The following is a 24,712-nucleotide window of genomic DNA, read 5'->3' on the forward strand; positions in this document are numbered from 1 at the left end:
TTTCATTTGCCTTGTTTCATTGAATACAATACACTTCCAGAAAAATGCACAATCATAGGTGTACAGCTCCATGTACACTCTCTTTTACAAACAGAACTGTCTTAGTTTATTTTGTGCTGCTATAACAGAACACCTGAGACTGGGTCATTTACAAAGAAGAGAGATTTACTTTTCACAGTTCTGGAGGCTGGGAAGTCCAAGATCAAGGCATCAGAATCTGACGAGAAGCTTCTTGCTGCATCCTCACACAGTGGATGGTGGAAGGGGGTGAACCCGCCCGCACGAGCCCTTTTTATAGTGTCATTAATTCATTCACGAGCCTTCATGACCTAAACACCTCCAATTAGGTCCCACCTCCCAACACTGTGGCATTGGGGATTAAGTTTCCAACACACACATTTTGGAGGAACACATTCAGGATATAGCAAGAACACATCCTCTAAACAAAGACATAGAACAAGACCACAGTTTCCACAGGCCCTTTTTCTCCCTCCAGTTACTACTCACATCTACAGCAAGCACAATCCTGATTTGTAACAGCAAAGTTCAGTTTTGCTTCTTCTCAACCCTATATAAATGGAATCATACAATGCATTCTCATCTTTGACTTCTTTTGCTCAACACTGTAATTCTGAGATTCATATGTGTTGCTGCATACAGTTTGTTAATCCTCATTTCTGTATAGTGTTCTGTTCTATGAATATAACACAACTTATGAATTCATTACCCTGTTGATGGGTATTGGCATCATTTCCAGTTTTCACTGTTACATGTAGTACTGCTATGTACATATGTTTTGATGCATATATGTATGTGTATGTATATTTCTATGGGGTTTGTACTTTAGAGTGGAATTTCTGGTAGATTGGGTTTGTGTATGTTCAGCTTTAATGAACATTGTCAAATAACTTTCCAAACTGTTTGTATGAATTTATTCCCTCACAGTAGTTTATGAGAGTGTTCATTGCTCCATATCCTTACTTAGTAGTTGGTGTTATCTTTCTAATTTTAGACCTTCTGTTGAGCTTGTAGTAATATCGCATTGGGTTTTAATTTGCATTTCATGGATGACTAATGATGTTTAAGCACTTTTTGATGTATCTATTGGCCATTCAGATATTCTGTTTTGTGATGTTTTCTTCAAGTCATTTGCCCATAATTTCATTGGATCATGTTTGTTTTAATTGATTTGTAATACTTTTAAAAATAGATTCTGAATGCAAGTCCTTTGTCAAATATTTGTGTTGCAGGTTATAATCTCCTATTTTATGGCTTGCTTTTTTACTAATGGGGCCTTTTGATAAATAGAACATTTCAACTTTAATATAATCCAATAATTATAGTAATCTTTTTTTTCTCTTTCTAGGTAGTGCTTTTGGTATTTTATTTTTTAAATCTTTACCTACTTCAAGTAAATGAAGATACTTTCCTTTCTTTAACCATAAACTTTGCTTTTTTACACTTTCATCTTTATTATGCAATCTATATGGAATTGCTTTTTTCAAGTTGTGAAAATAGGGATCAAGATGCATATTACCTGTGAATATCCAACTGAGTCAACACCATATATTGAACAGGTCATCCCTTCCTTGATGCACTACATTTCCTTTGTCCTTAGTTAAGTGACTATGTGTGTGGATCAGCTTCTAGACTCTGTTCTGTTTCACTGTGTTGTTTATTCTTGCACCAATACCACATGGTATTAATTACTGTAACTTTATAAGAAGTCTTGATAGCTAGCAGTGTGTCTTCCAGCTGTGTTCTTTAAACACTCTCTTCTCTATTCCTGGTCTCTAATGTTTCCACATGTTTCAGAATCAGCTTAATTTCCCCCAAGAAATCTGCTGTGATTTTGACTGGAATTGCATTAACTCTGTAGACCAGTTTGAAAATAACTGACATCTTCACAATATTGAGGCTTTCAGTTCATGAACACAGCAGATCTCTCCCATTTATTTAGACCTTCTTTATTTTTCCTCTATAATGCTTTCCATATAAAGATTTTTTCTCATCTTTCATTAGATTTATTCTGTTTATGTCTTTGATGCTATTGTAAATATTTTTAAATTTTATTTTTGAACTGAATATTGCAGATATATAAAAATATCATTGATTTTTGTAGAGTAAACTTGAATCCAGTAGCCTTGCTAAATTTACTTATTTCTAATAAATTTAATTGACCATAGATTCTTTTGGATGTTCTACATAAACAATCATATGCTTTGCAGTCTGTAACTTCTTTTCCTTGCCTTATTGCAACGATTAAGATCTCTAGTACAATGTTTAATAGAAATAGTATTAGGAAATATTTCTAATCTCAGGGTGAAAGCTTTTAATATTTCACTATTAACTATGATATTTCCTGTAAGATTTTTACTGCTGATCTTTTTTTTTTTTTTTTTTTTGAGATGGAGTCTCGCTCTGTCACCCAGGCTGGAGTGCAGTGGCGCGATCTCTGCTCATTGCAAGCTCTGCCTCCCGGGTTCACGCCATTCTCCTGCCTCAGCCTCTCCGAGTAGCTGGGACTACAGGCGCCCGCCACCACGCCCGGCTAATTTTTTGTATTTTTAGTAGAGACGGGGTTTCACTGTGGTCTCGATCTCCTGACCTCGTGATCCACCCGCCTCGGCCTCCCAAAGTGCTAGGATTACAAGCGTGAGCCACCGCGCCCGGCCTTACTGCTGATCTTTACCAATTTAAAGATGTTTTCTTCTATTCCTAGTGTGTTAACTGCTTACTATGAATAAGTATTTGATTTTATCAAGTGCTTTTTCTGCATCATTCTACTGAGATATTTTTTCCACCTTATGATGCTAATGTAGTGAAATACACTAATATTTAAATGGAAACATAATTCATATATCTTGAAAGTCATCATTTTAAAGAGTAGAATTCAGTGGTTTTTAGTATATTCACAAAGTTGTGCAACGATTACCATTACATAACTCCAGAACATTTTCATCACTCCAGAAAGAAACCTCATACCTACTAGGAGTCCCTCCCCATTCCCCTTTTCCCCTCAGCAGCTACCAATCTACTGTCTGTCTCCAATATCTGTCTCTATGGATTTGCCTGTTCTGAACATTTCATTTAAGTGGAATATGGCCTTTTGTGTCTGGTGTTTTTCAATTAGCATAATATTCTCAAAGTTAATCCATGTTGCCACATGAATCAGTACTTCAGTCTTTTCATGGCAGAATGATGTTTTATTGTACAGATATACCACATTTTGTTTACCATTCATCAGTTGATAGGTACTTGGGTGGTTTTCACTTTTAGTCTATTGTAAATAAGGCTATAATGAACATTTGTGTACAAGCTTTTGGGGGTACGTAAGTTTTTAACTGTCTAGGAGTGGGTGTAAAGTGGCATCTTGTAGTTCTAGTATTTCTTCGGTGACTAATGATGTTGAGTATCTTTTCATGTGCTTGTTGGCCATGCATACATCTTCTTTGGAGAAATGCTTACTCTAGTCTTTTTGCCCATTTTTAAATTGGATTGTTTTACCTTTTGGTTGTTGAGTCATAAGAGTGCTTTATATATTCTGGATATCAGACCCTTATCCGATATATGATTTGCAAATATTTTCTCCCATTCTGTGGTTGTCGTTTCGTCTTCTTGACAGTGTCTTTTTGAAGCAAAAAATTTTAAATTTTGATAAAGTCTTATCTATTTTTTCTTCAGTTGCTTGTGCATGTGGTGTCATATCTAATAAGCCATTACCTCATCCAAGGTCATGAAGATTTATGCATTTGTTTTCTTCTAAATGTTTTCTAGTTTTAGCCCTTACATGTAGGTCTTTGATATGTTTTGAGTTAATTTTGCATATTGTATAAAGAGGGATCCAACTTCATTATTTTGCATGTGGATATCCAGTTGTCCCAGATAGTTTGTTGAAAATAAATCCAGTTGAATGGGTTGAAAACACTGATTTTGTGATGTTAAGCCAAAATCTTGCATTTCTAAAATAAATAATTCACGGAACTTTACTTTCTAATATTTTCTTTATTTATAAGTATGTTCATTAGATATAGTGGCCTATAATTTTCCTTTCTTGTAATGAACCTGCCACCCTTTGGTATTAAAATTATGGTAGCCTCAAATTGAATTGGGAATTATTTTTCTTTTTATATTATTTCAAACGGTTTGTATAAGACTAGCGTCAATTCTTTAAGTGTTTAAAATAATTTGCTGGTGAAGAAAAAATCTGGACTGGGGATTTGTTTATGGGAAAGTTATAGTTACAGATTCAACTTTTTCTTTTTATTCTTTTTTTTTTTTTGAAACACAGTCTCACTCTGTTGCCCAGGCTGGAGTGCAGTGGTGCGATCTCGGCTCACTGCAATCTTCACCTCCTAGGTTCAAGTGATTCTCATGCCTCAGCCTCCTGAGTAGCTAGGATTACAGGAGCATGCCACCACAACCAGTTAATTTTTGTATTTTAGTAGAGATGGGGTTTCACCATGTTGGCCAGGCTGGTCTTGAGCTCCTGACCTTAAGTGATCCACCTGCCTCCATCTCCCAAAGTGCTGGGATTACAGGCGTGGGCCACTGTGCCCGGCCCAGATTCAACTTCGTAAACATATATAGACAATTCAAATTTTCTATTTATTCTTTTGGGTTTGCTGTTGTTGTTGTTGTTGTTACAGGGTCTCACTCCAGTTGCCCAGGTTGGAGTGCAGTGGCAGCATCTCAGCTCATTGCAGCCTCAAACTCCCTGGCTCAGGTGATTCTCCCACCTCAGCCTCCTGAGTAGCTGGGATTACAGGTGCACGCCACCATGCTCAGCTAATTATTTGTATTTTTAGTAGAGATGGGGTTTCACATGTTGGCCAGGCTGGTCTTGAACTCCTGGACTTAAATGATCCACCCACCTTGGCCTCCCAAAGAGCTGGGATTATAGGCATGAGCCACCATGCCCAGCCTTCTATTTACTCGAGCTGGTAAACTGTATTTTCCTAGAAATTCCATTTCATGTGGATTTTCTGATTTGCTGACATAAAGTTCTTCATATAACATTCTTAGAATATGAAGGTTTGGGGTTTTATATTGGTAATTTGTGCCTTTTTTCTATTTTTAAAATAGAGTTTAGAGTAGTTTTGGATTCACAGCTAAATTGAGCAGAAGTACAGAGTTCCCATATACCTTCTTCCCCCACACATGCACAGCCTTCCTCACCAGAGTGATACATTTGTTACAATCAATACGTTATCATAACACAGTGACACATCTTTATCATCCAAAGTCCATAGTTGATACACTAATGTTCACTATTAGTGTTGTACATTCTATGGGTTTTGATAAATGTATAATGGCATTTATCCATTATTGTGGTATCATACCGAGTATTTTCACTGCCCTAAAAATCTTCTGTGCTCTGCCTATTCATCTCTCCTTCCCGTCTAACCCTTGGCAACAATTCAGCTTTTTACTGTCCCCACAATTTTGCCTTTTCATATAGACGAAATCATACCGTATGCAGCCTTTTCAGATTGGCTTCTTTCACTTAGCAATATGCATTTAAATTTCCTCTATGCGTTTTCATGGCTGGATAGATCATTTCTTTTTAGAGTTAAATAATATTCCATTGTCTGTATGTACCAGAACGTTTATCCATTTACCTGCTGAAAGACATCTTGGGCAATTACAAATAAATCTGCTATAAACATCTGTGTACAGTCTTTCTGTGGACATAGTTTTCAGCTCATTTGGATAAATACCAGGAAGCATTGTTGCTAGATTGTATGGTAAGAGCATGCTTAGTTTTGCAAGAAACGGCCAAACTGTCTTTCATCATAGCTGTGCCATTTTTCATGCCCATTAGCTAATTCCCATTAGTGTTCCTGTTGCTCCACAAGCTCACCAGAATTTGGTGTTGTCAGTGTTTTGGAAAATCACCATTGTAATAGATATGTCATGGCATCTCATTATTTTATTCTGCAGTTCCCTAATGACATATGATGAGCATATTTTCATATGCTTATTTTCCATCTGTATCTTCTTTGGTGAGGTGTCTGTTCAGATCTTTTGTCCACTTTTTAATTGAGGGCTTTTTTTTTTTTTCTTATTGCTGAGTTTTAAGAGTTCTTTTTACAGTTTGGATAACAGTCCTTTATTAGATGTGTCTTTTGTAAACATTTTATCCCAGCCTGGGGCTTATGTTCTCATTTTTTTTTTGACTTTTTTTTTTTTTTAAAAATCAGTCTTGCTAGAGGTTTATCAATATTATTAGTCTTTTCAGAGAACCAATCTCTGGGTTTGTTGCTATCTTTTTTCTACTTTTTGAGATGCACACTTGGACTGACTTTTAGCCTTTTTAATGCAAGTTTTGATCTCATTTAAAAATTGCCATATAGTTCAAAATATTGTCTAACATCTATTGTAATTTATTTTTGAACTATCAGTTATTTAGAATTATAATGTTTAATTTCTAAATATTTCAGGCTTTTCTGGGGTTTTAAAAAAATTGATTTTTAGAGTAATTTCACTTTCGTCAGAGAACATATTTTAGATGATTTACCCTTTGGAATTTGTTGGGACTTACTTTAAAGACCAGCATATGATAAATTCTGGTAAAAATTCAGTGGGTACTTGGAAAGAATACCTCTTCTGACACTGCTGGTTATAGTATTCTATAGACATCAATTAGGTTAAATTTATTATTCATTTTGTTGTAATCATCCATATTATTAATGACTACTTGTACTATTAGGTACTTCTAGGTCTGTAATTTTGTTTTCTATGTTTTGAAGCTATATTATTAGTTGCATTAAAATACAAACTATATATTTCTGGTAGATTTATCTTTTTAAAATGTTCCTCTGTGTCCTTAGTAATGCTTCTTGACTTACATTTATCTCAACTGATATTTGTATAGCTATATCAGCCTTTTTTTGGTTGGTGTGTTTTTTATCGTCCTTTTACTTTCAATCTTTCTCTTAACACTCAAAGTATGCCTCTTGAAAGCCAGATATAGTTAGGTTTTTAAAACATTTACCCATGTGTTAGGCAGCCTCTTTAAGATGACCTCAAATGACCAACCTCCTGGTATTAAATAAAGCCTTGTGTAATTGCCTTCCTTGTGTGAGGACTGAACCTGACTAACCTCTGGTGAATTCTAATGGTTAGTGTTGCTCATGTGAAAGTTGTCAGATTCAAAATGGAATCACTTGTGTCAAACCCTGACAAAATGGAGCCAGGGAAGGCTATGAAAGGAGGGATTTCATGTGCGATTTGCCTGATAACAGAAACGAATCAAAGCTTACCACTTAAGTCACACAAGGACGGCAGGGCAGCTAATCACTTTTCTAAGAACACTTGCCTGACACACTGACTCGTATGCAAGGCCAATCGAACAAAACATAATTTTAAGATCACAAATTTCACTCAATAACTGCCACCACTCACAAATCAGCACTTGCCAGCTCCCAAAAGACACTATCCCCACCAATGACTTTCTTTCAAAACGACTTGTATAACTTCCTCTTTCACCAGTGAAACCCTAACCTTTTCCTTTTCTCTAGACATACTGGAGGACATCTTGGTCTGTCTGTATGTATGACCTGGATTGCAATCCCACATCTTGTGTATTATTCCCCAATAAAACCTTTTTACTTAGAGATTCGTCTTTCTATACAGTTTTATGTTGACATATGTTATTTCACATGTATAGATACAATTGTATCTGTAGGACAAATTCCTAGGATTGCTTGGTTTAAAAATGTAATGAATCTTTGTAATTTTAATAAGATGCTGCCAAGATATAGTTTGCACTAGTTTATACGATGTATGAGAGCATCTATTTAGCTACACACTTGCCATTATAGTGTGTTAACAAACTTTATTATTTTTGGTAGGGAAAAACTTCTATTACTATGCATTTTCGTATGCTTCAAAGTCATTTGTATTTTCTCTTCTATTAAACGTCTCTGTTAATCTCCTTTCCCCATTTTTATACTGGATTGCTAATGTGTTTTCTTTTTTATTGATAGGGACTCTGTCTATTTTAGATAACTTAGGCCCTCATCTTGGCAGAGTTACACATTTCTTGCCCAAGTTCTCATTTGCATTTGCTTACGGTGCTACTGTCATGATGAAATTTTTTATCTCTGTGAAGTCTAATCTAGCAATCTTTTCTTTTATGGCTTCTGGGTTTTGTGTCATACTTAGAAAGGCCTTCCCCAGTCTTAGGTTATAAAATAACTTTCCTTTTTTTTTTTGTACTTTCAGAAAAAGTATTTTTTTTATGTTTAAATCTTTAGACTGTCTGTAATTTGTCCTGGTATAAGAGGTGAAGTATAGATCCAACTTAATTTTTTTCACCAGAGCCCTACCTAGTAGTTCCCACCCCATTTGCTGACTAATCTTTTTTCCACTGATTGAAAAGCCACCTTTATCATATTCTCAATTCTCGTAAGTATTTAGATCTATTTCTGAACTGTTCTGTTCCACTCATCTGTATGACTACTCACAAATTATTACCACTGTTTTAATTGCTGTAGATGTATAAATTTTAATATCTAGTAGTCTCCTATCACTATTTTTTAATATGAACTTTAGAATCAATTTATGTAATTTTTTTCAATTCTATTGGTATTTTTATTGAAGATCACATTAGATTTGTAATTGACAGAAGTGATATCTTTACGATGCTGCATATTTCTATGCCAGAACGTGGTTTATCTTCCCGTTTGTTTGGGTCTTGTTTCATCTCTCATTAGCATTTTAACATTTTCTACAAATAATATTTCTTGTGTTTATTCCTAAGTATGTTATCATTTATGTTTTGTGCTATTATAAAATGGGTCTTTTCTTCCCTTAGAGCTTGAAATTAGACATTGTACCTGTAAAAGCTATTGATTTCTGAAAATTACTTTATTAAATTCTTATTTTGTAAGGTCTGGTTAGTCTTCTTTAGTTTCTAAGTAAAAAACTATCATCTGAAAATCATAATTTTCTCTTCTAATTTCTGTATCTTTCTTTCACTTGTCTAATTGTTTCGCCTAAGTCCTACAGAACATTTTTAAATAATAGTGATAATTAGTGGACATCTTTTTCTTGTTCCTGACTTTAATGAAATTGCTTCTGGTATTCTCAATTAAGCACGACGCAGGCTTTGGATTGAGATAAATATATTTTATCATATTAAGGAAACACCCAGCTATTTCTAATATTAAACGATCCTTGCATCCCTGAAATAAGCCTCATTTAGTCATGGTAAATTAGTCTTTCATCTAGAGCCAGCCTCACTGGGTTCAAATCTTGGCACCATTACTTCTTAGCTTTTTGTGTTCAAGCATAATACATCACATCTTTATGACTCAGTTTCCTTGTCTCTTAAATGGGGATGATAAGAATATCTGTAAAAATCAATCGACTATATGGAAAATTGAGCATTTTTTTACGTTTGAGAGACATTTGCATTTTTTCCGTGAACTGTCTGCTCATCTCTTCCACAGTGGTCTACAGGAAATTCTCTACTTTTATGTTATTTATAAATTAGGAGTATTAGCCTTTAATCTGTGATGTAAGTTGCAACCATGTTTCTGGGTTATCACTTGTATTTTAGTTTGCTTACTGTGTATATGCATGCAAGATTTTTTTTTCAACAGTCAAATATATCTCTTATTGCATCTAAATTTTTAGTAGTATTTAGTGTGGAAAAGTACATTATTGGTCCCAAAACTTTTCCGTTCCCTATATCCCCATCCTTTGCCATGTGGATTTACATTCCCTTCTACCAAAGTAGTGGAGTATATTTTTGTACTGGTCCAAGGAGATGAGGGACACTTAGAGCAGAGGTGCCCCAGCTGAGTTCAGTGGCATTATAATGCAATAGCTAAGACAGGTTACAAAGCGTGGGTCCACAGTCTTTTTTAAATAAAAGTTCGGATAGTAAATATTTTAGAGTTTGAGACCACATAAAGTCTCTGTTCCATGGTCTCCTCTTTTGTTATTGAACACCTTAAAGGTGGGAGAAAAAACAAAACACCATTCTTAGCTTGCAGCAGCCCAAAACCAGGCCTTGGGTCAGTCAGATTTGGCCTACAGGCTATGTGGCTTGCTGACCCCTGTCACAGAGGAATTCATCTTTTTTTTTTTTCCAGTAGTTGTATAGTTTAAATTGTACAATTAAATCTCTCATCGCTTTGAAAATTATCCTGGCATAGTGTGAGAAACAGATCCACTTTTTCCTGTATAGCTATATATTTATATGTAGCTATATAACTATGTCCAGTTACCTCAACACCATTCATTTTTATAATCCATCTTTTCCCCCACTGACTTAGGGCACCACCTTTATTGCATCCTGAATTTTCATATGCAATTGGGCCTGTTTCAGAATTTTCTGTATCATTCCATTGATCTATGCATGAACCTATACCACACTTTCAGAGTTAAGGCTTTATGTTTTAATATGCAGTGGGACTAGCCCGCCTCCTACCAAGTGCTCTCTTAAAAGGGTTTCCTTGGGCTGCTCTTGTTCATTTGTTCTTCCAAATGAACTTTACAATCAATGTGTCAAGCTCCAGAAAAAAAACTGATGGCATTTTGGGGGTCTCATAAAATCTTTCTGCAGAGTACACAGGCCCAGATTTTAAACTACTTACTAAATGTGTTTAATGTTACAAAACTAATCAAGCTTTCTATTTCCCCTGAATTAGTTTTGAGAAATTATTTTCTCTAGGAATTTTGTCTAAGCTTTCAAATTTATTGGCTTAAGTTGTTCATATTCATAACTTTATCCGTGAGAGTTATCTGATACCTGGATTGAAGGTTCATTCCTCCAGAGAGAATTTGTGGTTGCTTCTAGTAGTTATCTGGGGTTACAACTGGCTTGGGTCTACTGTAAATTAAATTTCCTCATGCAGTATTTTGCACCATACAAGTAGTATAAATTTGAGCCCCAATCCTCTATATAAGGGACAACTTGTTAAACATTTTTAGGTTGGTGGGAGAGGAACAGCTTTTCCTCCACCCAGGGCCAAGGTCAAGAAAGGCAATTTTCCTTCCTGTTATTTCTGCTTGGTGGCTTATTTAGTGCTTACCTTTATACAGTAAGGGTAGCACTTGGAGGGTCCCCACTTTGTGGGAGATCTCAGGTTAAACTTCCTGCCTTGAGCAGGCCCTGCTTTACCTCCTGCACCCATCTCAGTCAGCACAACAGAGGCTCAGGGTAATCAGGGCTTAGTAGATACCTTCAAGGTAAAAGATGGCTTTTGTCTTACTTGCTTTCCCAGGTTTAAGCTTTCACGTCATTTTTTACTTCTATAGATTTTTTTCATTTCTTATCATTCTTCTGGGTATTTAGAAATAATTTTTGTTTTCTTTTGTTTGTTTTTCTAGAGGACCAATGATAAAACTAACTTCAAAAGTAAAAGAATTCTGTAAGGATGCTCAGTACCTGGATGACAGGTCATTCATACCCCAAACCTCAGCATCATGCAATATACCCAGGTAACAAACCTGCACATGTACCCCTCAAATCTAAAATAAAAGTTGAAAAAGAAAAAAAAACCTTTCCCATGCATTTCATGGCTTTAGGGCTTAAATTATACTAAGCTAAGAGGATAAAAACTGACTGACCTTTGGCTGCAAAACAAAAAGAGTTTGTTACTGACTGCTATGGTATAAATGTTTGCATCTCCCGAAAACAAGTGGAAATCCTAACTCCCAAAGTGTTGGTATTGAAGACAGGGCCTTTGGGAGGTGATTAGATTAGGAGGGTGGAGCCCTAGTGATTGGGATTTATGCCCTTATAAAAGAGACCCCAGAGAGCTAACTAGTCCCCTTCACCATGTGAGGACACAACTAGAAGGTGCCATCTATGAACCAGAAGGCAAGCTCTCACCAGACGTTGAATCAGCCAGCACCTTGATATTGGACTTCCCAGACTGTGAAACCATAAGAAATAAATTTCTGTTGTTTATTTTTTAAAAAAATTAAGTAAGGTAGCAAGATATATTAGCATACAAAATCAGTAGCTTTTATAGAGAGAGCAATAACCAGTTAGAAGACATAATGGCAGAGGAAATCTCATTTACTAGCAAATAAATTAAATACTTAGGGATAAGCTTAGCAAGAAATGCACAAAACCTACACAAGGATAATTTTAAAACACTGCTGAAAAGGCACAAAATAGTCTTGAATAAATGGAAATACATCCCCTGTTCTTGGATAGGATGACTCCACATTTTAAAGATGTTAGTTCTCCCTAAATCAGTTACTATCATATAATATCAATAAAATATCAATGTACCTTTAAAAATGAATTTAGACAAGTTGATACTGAAGTTCATATGGAAAAACAAACATGTATGAATAGCCAGAAGCACAACAAATAGGAAAAATTATAAGAGGGACTAGCCTTGCCAGTCATTAAAACATACTAGAAAGTCTCTATAATTCAAACAGTGTGGTACCATGCACAAGTAGACCAGTGGAACAGAATAGAAAACCCAGAAAGACCCAAGTACATATGGATCCTGGATTGAATACCAAACCAGAAAAACAACATTACTGGGAAAACTGCTGTAATTCAAATAAAGTATGTACTTAATAGGATTGTGCCGATGTTAATTTCCTAGTTTCAATAATTGCACCATTGGTATGTAAGTTAACATTAGGAGAAGCTGAGAGAAGGGTACACAGGAAATCTATTTTTGCAGCTTTTCTGTTAAGTCTAAAATTTTTTTTTTAAAAAAGGTTTTGGATCAAGAGCCCCTGAGAATGTGAAAAGGGGGCTCTGTGTCAGGCTAACATGGAACACCAGAGGGAATAAATTGCCACTGCTCACATTCCCTGAGCTGGCCTCACTTTATCTCTGGCTGGTCAGCTTTTGCTTGGATTCTATAAAATACATGTCTTTACGATAAATTCCATTTCATGCTTTAAAATGTAAAATTAAAAATTGGTGTTAAAAAAATTTTTGTTAATCTTCCAAATGCATTTCTTTGTTTTCATTGGTAGGGTCTTTAAAAGTATTTAGTCTGTCATGCTAATTGAAATACTTCATTTCTTCTATGACAATTGTTACATTAGATTTCTTTTGATGTCATTTTTTGGCAAATTATACCTTCCTAGAAAATTATCCATTTAATCCAAGTTTTTAAATTGTTTGCATACAGTTGAGCAAAGTATATTTTATGGCTCTTACTTATTCAGTACCCGGTAATTCTTATTTTGTCTTCTCTTCTTGTAATGTTAGCTAAAATGTTACATATTTTACTACATATTTTAAAAATTAGCTTTAATTCTGTTTCCTCATTTTTCTAATTAATTTTTCTTGATTCTTTTAGCCTGCTTTTAAAAGATTCCTTTTCCTAATATTTTGAGTTATACAACATTTATCTTATTTTTTAATACACAAATTTTAGGGCAATGAATTTTCCTCTGAGCACCATTTTATTTGTATCTCACAGGAACAAGTTTATATTTTAGATATGAAATGCTTGTTTAATGCTTTGCATTTCCTAATCAACCCAAGAATAGTTGAAGAGCTTAAAAACATCTTGGATTGCAGATGAGCAGTGTTTTCTGGCTTTAATTTATTGCATTTTTTTTTTCTGACCACTTAACCTCAAATTCTATGTTTATTGCATTTTTATCAGCAAATGCCATCTGTTGTTCCTTTTCTCTGTTCTGAAACTTATGTTTTCTGTATGCTCTAATACACAGTCAAATGGGGAAATGTTTCATGGATAAAGTGTAGTTACCATTTTTAGGGTAAAAGTCTAATATGTATCAACTAGATCTTCTGTATCTTATTTAAATCATCCCATGTCCTAGTTTTTTATCCACTTGATCTGTCATGAATTGACAGAATTGAATTAAAATATCCAACTAACATTGTATTTCTGTTTCTTCCTGTGTCTCCTATGGTTTCCAATACATAAATGGTTTTCCATTATTTGGTATACAGATTATCTCAAAACATTATTATCTCGTGAGTCACATCCTTTAGCATTATGTAGTGTTTTGTTTTGTTTTTTTTCCCAGTTCTTTTTCCCTAAGTTCAACCTTGCCTGATATGCAGACTACAACTCATTTTCTTGTTTGTGTTTGCTTGGTTTACTTTTGCTCAACCTTTCTGAATCTTATAACATGAAATTAGTGTTTGCTGACATTTTTGCCTTTTATCTACAGGTAAGTTTACTTTTATTAATATGACAGGTACATTAGTTCCTATTCTATGGTTTTAGACATCTTTCATTTTTGTGATTTGTTTGGTTGTGCATACATGTTTTTTCTCATAATTAGCAGTCTGAATTTTTCTTCTAGTGATAATCTCTTTAATCATGTTTTCATATGATCCCCATAATCCTCTATTTCACTAGTCAATATACCTTCTCTACTATGAGCAATGAAAAATTAGTATATTTACCTGTCCTCCCTATACTATTTTAATAATGGAACATAAAAGTCACTTTCTTATTTCTATGTCCAAAAGCTAGACTACATCGCCTAATTTAAAACGCTGGTCAGTCAGAACCTGTTCAGGAAAAACGTTGGCCCAAAACTCACACTTATTTCACTTTTACGCAGTTTCAAAAGATTTAGCTAACTTTTTTTATAGCACGGTATTAATGAGACCAAAATCATGGGATCAGAACTTAGTGTGAGCCAGCAGATTGGTTTTATCCCATGGGCACTTTCTGTAGGCTTAAAGTATCAAAGATTGCTAAGGTGTTCAGTCCAAAAGGTGTAAATAGATCAGCACAAATTTATTGTCACTACTGAGAAACAAAGCCCAAAAAACTTAACTGGTAGTTGAACAACTGTGTCACTGAAGAATAGTACAAGGAACTAACACAATCACATTGTGCATTGTACTCTACTAAGTCGGTGGTTCAAGGGGAATAACCTCAGACTGGTATCATGCTAGAATATGTAATGGAATCAGTCAGCCATGATTCCAAATAAAGCATTACTTCCAATTCAGTTTAACCTAGTTTTAACATGTCAGTAGCTCTTACCAATAAGTGGGCCTGGCTAATATATTCCCACGGAAGGTGAACAAGGCAATGCAAATCTGTTCACATCTCAGTTCCAGCTTTGTATGCACAATGGGCCAGTTGCAGTAGGGTTTCCACGAATGCACCCTGAGCTTAGCAGAGGTATACTGCAATAGTTCTCCAACTCAATAAGGAAGCCAGTATACACAGGACCCTTCACTTCCTGCCTCTTGCCTTCCTCTCTCTGTTTCTCTGTAAGCTTTACATGTGGGCCATACTAAAACACTTGCAGTGCTCTGAACAAACCATGCTCTTACCCTTGGAGGGCTACATCCACTCTTCTTAACTCCTGCTCATCCTTCAAGATTTCGTTCAGTGTTTTTTTTTTACTTCTTCCACTGCCCAGCTTGAGTTAAAGTGCCCTCCTCCTTGCTGCCAAAATACCCTGTCATTCTTATTTCATTCTACATTGTAATATTTGCTTTTCTGATCTCTTCCTCAGAAGACCATGAACATCATGAGAGCAGGAATGCCTTCCTTCTCTGTATACCCAGCTCCTAGCAGAGTGCTTGGCATCAAATGTGTTCTATACACATCTGATGAATGAAGGGGCATTTCTAAAAGCCAAGATTGTTAAGGCAGCTTTTGCTAACAGTCAAAGAAATGTTTACCAAGGTGTTGAAAACGGTCTATCACTAACATTAACATCTCAGAACACATATCCTCCTAGCTTAGGAACCAGTTGTGCCTTGGTACACAAAGAACAATACCTTTTTATTGCCATAGGTTTGCAGGATCTCACTGACTTTTCTCTTGCTCTGGTCACTCTCAAGAACAAAACTAGGTTGTTGTAAGAGGATGTCACAGAAACCGGCTATCTCCTTTCAATGATGTACACACAGAGAAGGGATGAGCCCATTCACAGTTGCCTGGTAGAGAAACAGCCCACCAGGAGAAGCAAGTCAGTAAACAGGTCTCATCAGAAACTGGCCCACGGCCCAGTGGCCCCATAGCTTATGCATATGTACATGCCCTCCAACAGTTCAGTTTGTAAAAAGAGGCAGCAGAGGTATTGGTTGGGAACACTCTTTAACATCAAACAGACTTGAATCTGAATCTTGACTGACAATAGATATATGACTTGAGCAAGTTTGTCTGTAACTATAAGCGTATTTCATTGTTTTAAAATGGAGATAAAAGTACCTACCTTTAGAGTTGCTGAATAAGTGAGATGTTTCCAAATGGCAGACCACTAAGTACCTATTTGCCATTATTATTATTAGGTACTCTGGACAGGGGCCTAATAGTCTCAAGGATAGTATATCTAAGGGGCCCAGGAGTATCCTGCTTTAGGGCAGTTACCCTCTTCCCTAAGAGGTCCCCGAGGAGGACTTGGCTTCATCAGTGTTCAGTAAATGTTCAATCAGTGACTGGGGTAAAGGTTCTGGGGGACCTTTGTTATTCTTATTGGCTGTCCAGCATCTGAAGTACCTTCCTATGTGTGAGGAAGCTCAACTTTCCAGATAACCTCATTCTGACTTCCCAGCCAGGACCACAGGCATATGACTACTAATCAGATCCACCTACCCCATATTTTGAATCAGAAACTAGTGATTCAAAGACATCAGGAACACACAGGGTCACTTCTAATGAAAGTGGAACCCCAAGTTTCACTGTATTCATAGGGCTAGTGCTGATGCCCCAATAAAAAATTCTTTGATAAAAATCAACACGAAGTTCACAGCCAAAAAGGCATGAGGAAGCCAAATTAAAAAATTAACCAGCAGCAGAAAGCCACAGATTAAAGACAGCATTAGGTGGAGGAGCCCCTTTTGGGCACAGGCCCCCTTACCAGTCCAAGACCCTGAAGAGGAGAAAGCAGAAGAGGGACCACAGTCCAGGCCATCTTTTCATAAATAGCAACTCATAAGTAAACAGAAGTGACCCACCTTAGAATCTCACTAATCTAATTAGCAATTCCTCCTACCTCACTGTGCTTGAAGGAGGAACAAGGGAGGTGAGAGGACCAGAGACCATTAATATGCTTTCCTAGAAGCCTGCAGTAAGTAATAAATGTGAATGCTTTACTCTAATCTGTGCTTTTAAGTTGGTGCATTAAGGTGGTAATGGCAAAGGAACTCACTGGCATACAGGTGTTCACTGAAGTAACGGAGGTGGCGGCAGAGACCAGCATCCAGTCTGTGCTAGACTGATCTACCAAACAACTCCAGAGAAACTGAGAAAGAGCAAAGAAGTGGGAAAAAATCAGGAAAGTAGGGTCAGGAAAGGGAGCATTCCAAAGAAGGAAGTGGTTTATAGCATCAGTACCATAAAAATCAACCTATGGGCTAAAGTTTGACAGTAGAAGTCACTGGTGAATCCAGCAAGAACAGTTTTAATGGTAGCAAGGGTAGCAGCCAGGTTTTAGAGTGATGGTTCTCAGCCTCAGCTCCACTTCTTTTTAAAGACTGAAACCCATCCCCACCTCCCCATGCTGATCTGTGGTCCAGTCTAGGGATTAGGACTTTTTAAAGCTTCCCAGGTGACCCTAACATGCAGCCAGGGTTAAAAACCACTGCCTCAGTGGACTGCAGAATGGACAGAGTGCAGATAAGGGCAGTATACTTTAGTGGTACTCAGGCTTTCAAAGGGTTGAGGAAAGGTCTTTTGTTTGAAGCAGGAGTATCTGAACATGTTTAAATGCAATGCTGAATGTGCCAGGAGTGTGAGGCTGTAGCTAGATCAAGTCATTTATCAAGGGAGAGGTCCTAGGGCACAGGAAAAGGGATTCGTCTTGGGCAAGACAGGCACTGGCACGAAGATAAGGAAGGGTGTGTGTGTGGGTGTCTAAGTGGGAAGTTCTGCCCGAGGCTGTAATGTGGTGGGGGAGGGCTGGGATTAACTGCTGAGCTTGAGAGAAGGTGGGGGTAAAAGGGTTTAGAATGGCCAGTTTGCAATCAGCTGCTGACAACAGGAGGGAGTTTGAGATCAATACTGAGAGCAATTCAAATCGTTACCATGATTTTGGGGTGGCATCAGTTTGCATGGTCATGAGATTTTTTTTCATGGCCCGCTTGAGGAAGCAAGGTGTAGGACCTACACATAATGAAATGCGTTGACTTTGAGTCAAAGTCACGAAGGCCATCTTTAAGTTCTCTGATATTTTCTTTCCCCTTTCAATTAAAAACATTTGAATGAGGGGTCAGCAAGGGTCAGAACTTTTAGAGAAAGAAAACATTAACTTATATAATTCACATCTTAAAGCCTTCTAACTTTTTGGTCTCACACCTTGATAATATCTAGTAACACTAACATTTTTGGCCAGAGGTAGTTTTAACTGGTCTTCAAGATGGAAAAGAAAAATTGTGTGGTGTTGTAAAAGACTGCAAAAATTGAAATGAGACCTTAAGAGCCTACACACATGAGCATCTGAGGAAATGAGAACTCCTAGTATACCTTTGCAAACACAATGAACTCTTTAGCTATGCACATTCCCTGAAAAGACAGAACTTGGATTTCTGGGCTCCAGCAACCAGTTAGGACCCAGCCCAATTAAAACAAGTAAAATATGAAGAAAAAATGGCCATGCTTTTCTTTTCAAAGCCTTCAGATTAGAGTACCATATTCTGAAATGCTGGATCCACGAGTCAGACAATAACAACAACGGAAAAGCATGATATTGCTATTGGTCTCCAACCCCTGCAGAATTGCTAGCTGAAATCTAAAAAAAGACAACACGATATGATTAAGTGGGATCACAGAAAATTGATTTTTACATGCTCTGAAGTACTGAGATTCAGTCCTAGCAAGAGATTACCAATAACTCAACAGGTATTTATTACACACCTATGTACCCAAGGTGTTTTTTTCTTCCAATATTTTTTTTTCATTTTTATGAGCCGTACTTTAAATGATTCATTATCATCATGCTGGAAAATACATGATATTTTCCCTTGAAACTAAGATCTAATGAACAAATGTGGTAAACTCATACCTTACACAAATCACATTTTTACTGCCAATTGTGAAAAATGACTATCATTCATAGACTAATAATTCATTGTTATATTTTTATCCATTTTTATTTTATTATCTATTTTTTGATACGAGGTCTCGCTCTGTCACCCAGGCTGGAGTGCAGTGGCCAGATCATGGCTCACTGCACCCTCAACCTCCTGGGCTCGAGTGATCCTCCTGCCTCTGCCTCCCAAGTAGCTGGGACCACAGGCATGCACCACCACAGCCAGCTAATTTTTAAAATTTTTTGTAGAGACAAGGTCTCACTATGTTGCATAGGCTGGTCTTCAACTCCTGCGATAAAGCAATCCTCCTGCCCTGGCCTCCCAAAGTGTTGGGATTATGGGCGTGAGTCACCACACCGAGGCTTTTTCCATTTTCAAAAGGTTATTTCCATCCACCTAAACATAGCCCTTGATAGCATCCTTTGTCAATTCTTCAAAAAGATCTTTCAGGAGCTTGTAGGGGGAAAAAAATATGAGAAATAAAGACATTAACAGTTTCTGCAAAGAATTATACAAAAAAACCCTCTTAACTTACGGAGGGAATATGAGAGTACCTCAGAGCTTAGGAGGAGACCAGTCCATTAAAACATCTTTTTAACTGTGGCAAAGCCTATGGTTCTCAAACTTGAGCATGCACCAAAGCCCCCTGGAGGGCTTGTTTAAAGACTGCTGGGCCTTGCGCTGGGAGTTTCTGATTCAGTAGGTCTGGTGAGGGCAAGATGTGCTGATGCTGTTGGCCTAGGGACCACACGTTTAGAATTCCTGCTCTGGGCATCTCCCTTTCCCCGCTGCTTCCCACTTCTCCACCTTGCCAAGATTGCTTCTTTGCTGAATGTCTTCAGGACATGCCCCATTCTTCGATACTGTACTTTAAAATTTTTTTATTCCCTAAATCTGGCAATTTTACCAAGCATTTATGATGTCTACTTGCAGTGATAGAAAAATATGTCTACTTGCAGTGATAGAAAAATGTCTTCTTTTGGCCATAAGTTTGTTTTGCTGGACTTGTTAAAAACCCTGTAGTCCCTACTCTTCAACAATACTTCTCATCTTCCTTCTTTTTGATGTTGCTGTTTCCGAGCATTTGATGTTCATCTTTTGGAGACGTTAACACAGGAGAAAGCATCTCTGTGCCACTTGCATTTAGTTCTGAGTGATGGAACTCACCATTTTCCTCACCCTTTCCCTCTGTACCAGTTTTCTTCTAAGGGGAGAAATTGTTGCCAGTGACAGTAACTCTGTGACCTTTCACAACAGGAGTGAGAGATAAGGAAATACTGACAAATAAAACTGGCAGCTCAAGCACTAGCAGAGGGAAGCAGCTGACAAGAGCTAACTGCTTTTACCATCCCTCCAGCCGTCGCATGAACCATGACATCCTCCAAGCCATGCCTCCAACTAGACTGCATCCACAGCTGCTAGAGTAAGCCACTCTGCTCTCAGCCCAGCTCAGATAAGGTTCACAAGACATACAGGGCACTGAACACAGCTTCTAATGCTGAGATTTTTACATGGTCTTCTCCCCAGGGGGAAAAACCTGTGTGGCTCAGAACCGCAGTAATGAAGCCAAAATGAAACAAAGACCTGAAATCAACCATGCATCACCACCAGGAGCCTTCGCCTGGAGCCAAAGTGGAGAACCCATCGCATCAGCAATGACTGTGCCAGCCTAGTTCCTGTCTCAACACTCTGTATCTTTTTCAATTCCAAGTGACTTTAATGATAACTCTGCAGCAACAGAACTTCCCAGGCTATATCATGGGTATATAGATACAGCTACAGTGTCTCTAACTCCAAAATGCAAGGCTATTATCAATCTACTTGGAAGTCATAACTAGTTACTTGTCCAAGGTGTTGTGCTTTACTTAACAAAGGATGCTACAAGCATCACAGACTAAGAAGATTTATTTCAGCTTTTGGCCATTTTGCTACAAAAATAGCCTTGTTAGTAGCCTACTTCATAGCCCAGCAATGTCCTCTTCAATTTTGAATTGCATGTGATTTCTAAACAATTCAAGGCTAAATGTGACCTATTTTACAACCACACATACCACTCAGTAAAAATTATACTCAGCCCCCTCCAAATCTGGTACCAGGTAAACAAGCTACTAATTTCTTTTTATTATTTCTTACCAAGAGGCAACACAAGGCTGGGCATGGTGGCTCGCACCTATATTATTACAACACCTGGGGAGGCTGAGGCAGGAAGATTGCTTGAGGTTAGGAGCTCAAGACCAGCACAGGCAACAGAGCAAGACCCCATCTCTCCAAAAACTTAAAAAATAAGCCAGGCGTGGTGGCACACTTCCACAGTCCTCACAACTCAGGAGGCTGAGGCAGGAGGATGGCTTGAGCTTATGAGTTCAAGGTTACAGTGAGCTATGAACACATCACTGCACTCTAGTCTGAGTGACAGATCAAGAACCTGTCTCTAGGAAACAACAACAACAACAACAACAACAAAAGGCAACACAAGAGTTTCGTTCCTTTAAAATACTGCATCTGACAAATAATCTAAAATTCCCTTAAACTCATAATTAAAACTAACTTTTTATTAGTCCTCACAGACGCAGATAATGTTCTGACTTCTGCCCATCGTGGAAAACACACAAAATTAGGATTCAGACAGGCCATTTGTGTAGCCAGCTGAGAAAAATCAGAACCCTGAAATAAATAAAAACTGTTTAACTCAACTTTAGTTATTACTTTTGAGCAGATCAAATACATGAGCTCAAGGATCATCCTCAAAGTAAGTCATATTTCAGAGTTTTTTCAACACTGATTACAAAACCTGATTTTTGAAACTATGTAACTTCTTTGAAAGATAATAGATTTTTCTTAACTTATGACATTATACACTGTGCTGCATATAAAGAAACTTTAAGATTCAAAATACACTCATTTCTAAGGCTATCCTCTGGAACTGGTTAATACAGAAAGCAAGCAGAGTACATTGATTAATAATTCTTTAAACATGCACATACAGCACCTTAAAATGAGGAGCACAATTTACAACCCTGTGCTGGAAAGTATTTGTGTGCTTAACATTCTATTCTCTCAGGCAACTAATTTTCTCCCCATTTATTACAGGTAGATGTTGCATTCTTGGGTAATCCCTATTGAAAGTATTCAAAATGTGTAGAAAAGCATGCCCAAGAAAGATAATAAATATTCATGGTATATCGTTTCATAAATAAGCATCTCAGACTGACTCAGGTCTATCACTGAAAAACAAGAGATTATAACCCAGGGCAGAGAAAATCTGAAAGTCTGGGATTCTAGTCCTGGCTTAGTTATGTGATTTGGAGCAAGTCACTCAACTCTGTGGCTGTTTTCATCTCCTTAAAATGGCACGACTTCGTAGAGGTGTTTGAAATGTAAATAATGTTGTATATAAAAATTATTTTTAATCATAGGTAGAAAGGCAGACTATTAGGCAACAAGTTATGTAGAAAAAATGTGGGAACACCTTGGCCACCTGACCTTTGGAGGTTTTCACTAATATGCCATGATCATGGGACCAATCACTGCATGAGTCATAGAGCTTGACACAAACAAAAAATTATGTCCACAGATTTCTCTCAAACCCAACCAAGTATGTTAAAAATATATGCCATGGGTCACTATGGTGACAATGCACATGACAACAAAATCTAACCTCATCACTAAAACAATTCAGTGGTACAATTTTATATTCAACAGACATTATATTTTCTATACTTCTATGGGTGCAGCCCACAGGGAAGGAAAGTGCAGCCTGGGAAGTCCCTGTAAGCACACACACTGCTGCATGAGAGCCAGGGGTGACTCAGAGGCATGCTGGGCCAGCTTCAGCACTCTCCCGTCCCATCATCTCCACCCCTGTAAGCACACACACTGCTGCATGAGAACCAGAGGCAACTAAGAGGCATGCTGGGCCAGCTTCAGCACTCTCCCACACTACCGCATGAGAACCAGGGGTGGAACGTCCCTGTGAGCACACACACTGCTGCGTGAGAACCAGAGGTGACTCGCGGGCATGCTGGGCTGGTTTCAGCACTTTCCCATCCCATCATCTCCACCTGCTCTCCCTCTACCATATTCCTGATTATGAACAATTGACATGTTCTCAGTCTTAAAGTGCCATGTAAGCTTAACTTCAAGTCCCCTTTTCCAACTAAATTCATGCCCACCCACCTCCCTTCGATAAAGAAATCTGGAGTTTCCATTGATAAGGACTATAATTTTAAAAGGGAATATGATAAAGCAACCCATCATTACACTTCGTATGGGAAACAGGGGCAATCGCACTTTAGGGGAAGGGGGTGCTGCCCCATGTCGCACCTATTTAATACAGAAAATAAGAAGGTGCATGAGTGGGAGTCCCTCTACAATGTGACCAGAGCAGGGAGCACTTCACCAAGAGCTTCTATGTATTTCAGAGTAAACATACTCATTGGTATAAAAAAAAGAGCCCTTTTGTCAGCCAGGCCCCTGAATGAATGACAGACACTCTTGATAATACTTTCTAGAAAGCGTGGCTTCTCTCCAGCAGCTCCAGGCCATCACTTATTTCTCATTTTGACAAAGTAGCATCCAACTTGAGGCACAACTGTATATATAACTCCACATGCAGCTGGGCCATCATAAACACGCCAAGTATAAAGCCCTGTCAAAAAGACAATTTACCTCCCCAAAGCATGGCCCCAAGAAGCCATTATTATAATAGAGTATGAATTTCTGCTGCAGGTTATTAACCTATAATACTAACAATAAAGTCCTGCTTAGGACATAAAGGCTTACACTGGGACATGAAGTAGTAAGACACAATCCACTGACTATTTTAAATTTGCTGTATACCTAAACCATCTTCTCCATTACACCAATCTGTGTGTGTGTGTATATACATATGTCCTCTTTCAGTAGAACAGAAACTCTGAAGATGAGGTAAAATACAATACAGCTGCTGCTGATGATGAGCTGTCTGAGTTTCTGCAGACAATCTGCAAAAAAAATGGAAGTTCTCAAGGCCCAGTTGCTGGTGTCTCTTTTGAGGCCCCAAAACTTGGTCGATTTATCTTATTGGCACTCTGCGTGAATCAAGAGTAGGCTCAAAGGCAAGCCTTATCTCCTGCGAACACAATTCCATACAGGCCTCAACTCAGTATTTAAATTTGTTTGGAACTGGCTACAAATTTCGAACTTCCTCAAATGATATTAAAAGCTCTACACAAAAGGTATGCAGAAACAGTTACTGGTTTTTCAAGAACAAAGACAACTGCAAAAAAGCAACAGCTCTGTAAATGGAGCTGTAGTAAATGTTGAGACAGCAATAACAAGGTAACAAATAGAGCAGAGGATGACCTTTTTGTAAAAAATTGCTGCCTCAATATTTTACTAAAAAAAAAAAAGATTCCCACAACATGATCTTCTGAGAGAAAGAATCCACTGCTGTGTTTGAAAGAGGAGTTGGTTCTGGTGGTGAAAGGACTGGGAATGTCGATTAAGATATGCAAGACTATCTAACACAAAGTCCAACATTTGCTTCAGCAACACCCAGTCAGCTCCTGGAGGGTGAAGTCTTGCTCTCTAGCTGTATCCAGGGCTCTTTTCTTGTGGCATTTTAAAAAATGTAGCAGTAGTTGCGTCTGTGGCTTTCTCTGCTGCAGAGGTCCTCACCAACCACTCAGAGCTGGGTGATTTGGGGGCTTGTGATGCTGGTGTGGTTGGCTCCACTGCATCCATGTGAACTAGTAA

General features: G+C 37.7%; 1 protein-coding gene across 4 annotated transcripts in view; it reads right to left on the minus strand.

Moving 5' to 3' along the window:
* The window catches only part of GPATCH2L (G-patch domain containing 2 like), a 74,734-nt gene continuing 50,022 nt past the window's right edge, over positions 1–24,712 (minus strand). For 2 of the 4 annotated variants that reach the window (XR_009210178.1, XR_009210177.1), the window contains exon 11: positions 24,559–24,705. Coding sequence is in view for 2 of the 4 variants with exons in the window: in XM_032135059.2 (XP_031990950.1) it covers positions 24,545–24,705 (161 nt within the window). In the remaining 2 variants the exon portion in view is untranslated. Of the gene's footprint in view, positions 24,706–24,712 lie in introns of all 4 variants that reach the window. The other 2 variants (XM_032135059.2, XM_058429247.1) reach the window with 2 other exon arrangements.

Source organism: Hylobates moloch, unplaced genomic scaffold (genome assembly GCF_009828535.3).
Source record: "Hylobates moloch isolate HMO894 unplaced genomic scaffold, HMol_V3 SCAFFOLD_16, whole genome shotgun sequence".
In the NCBI taxonomy this organism is placed as follows: domain Eukaryota; kingdom Metazoa; phylum Chordata; class Mammalia; order Primates; family Hylobatidae; genus Hylobates; species Hylobates moloch.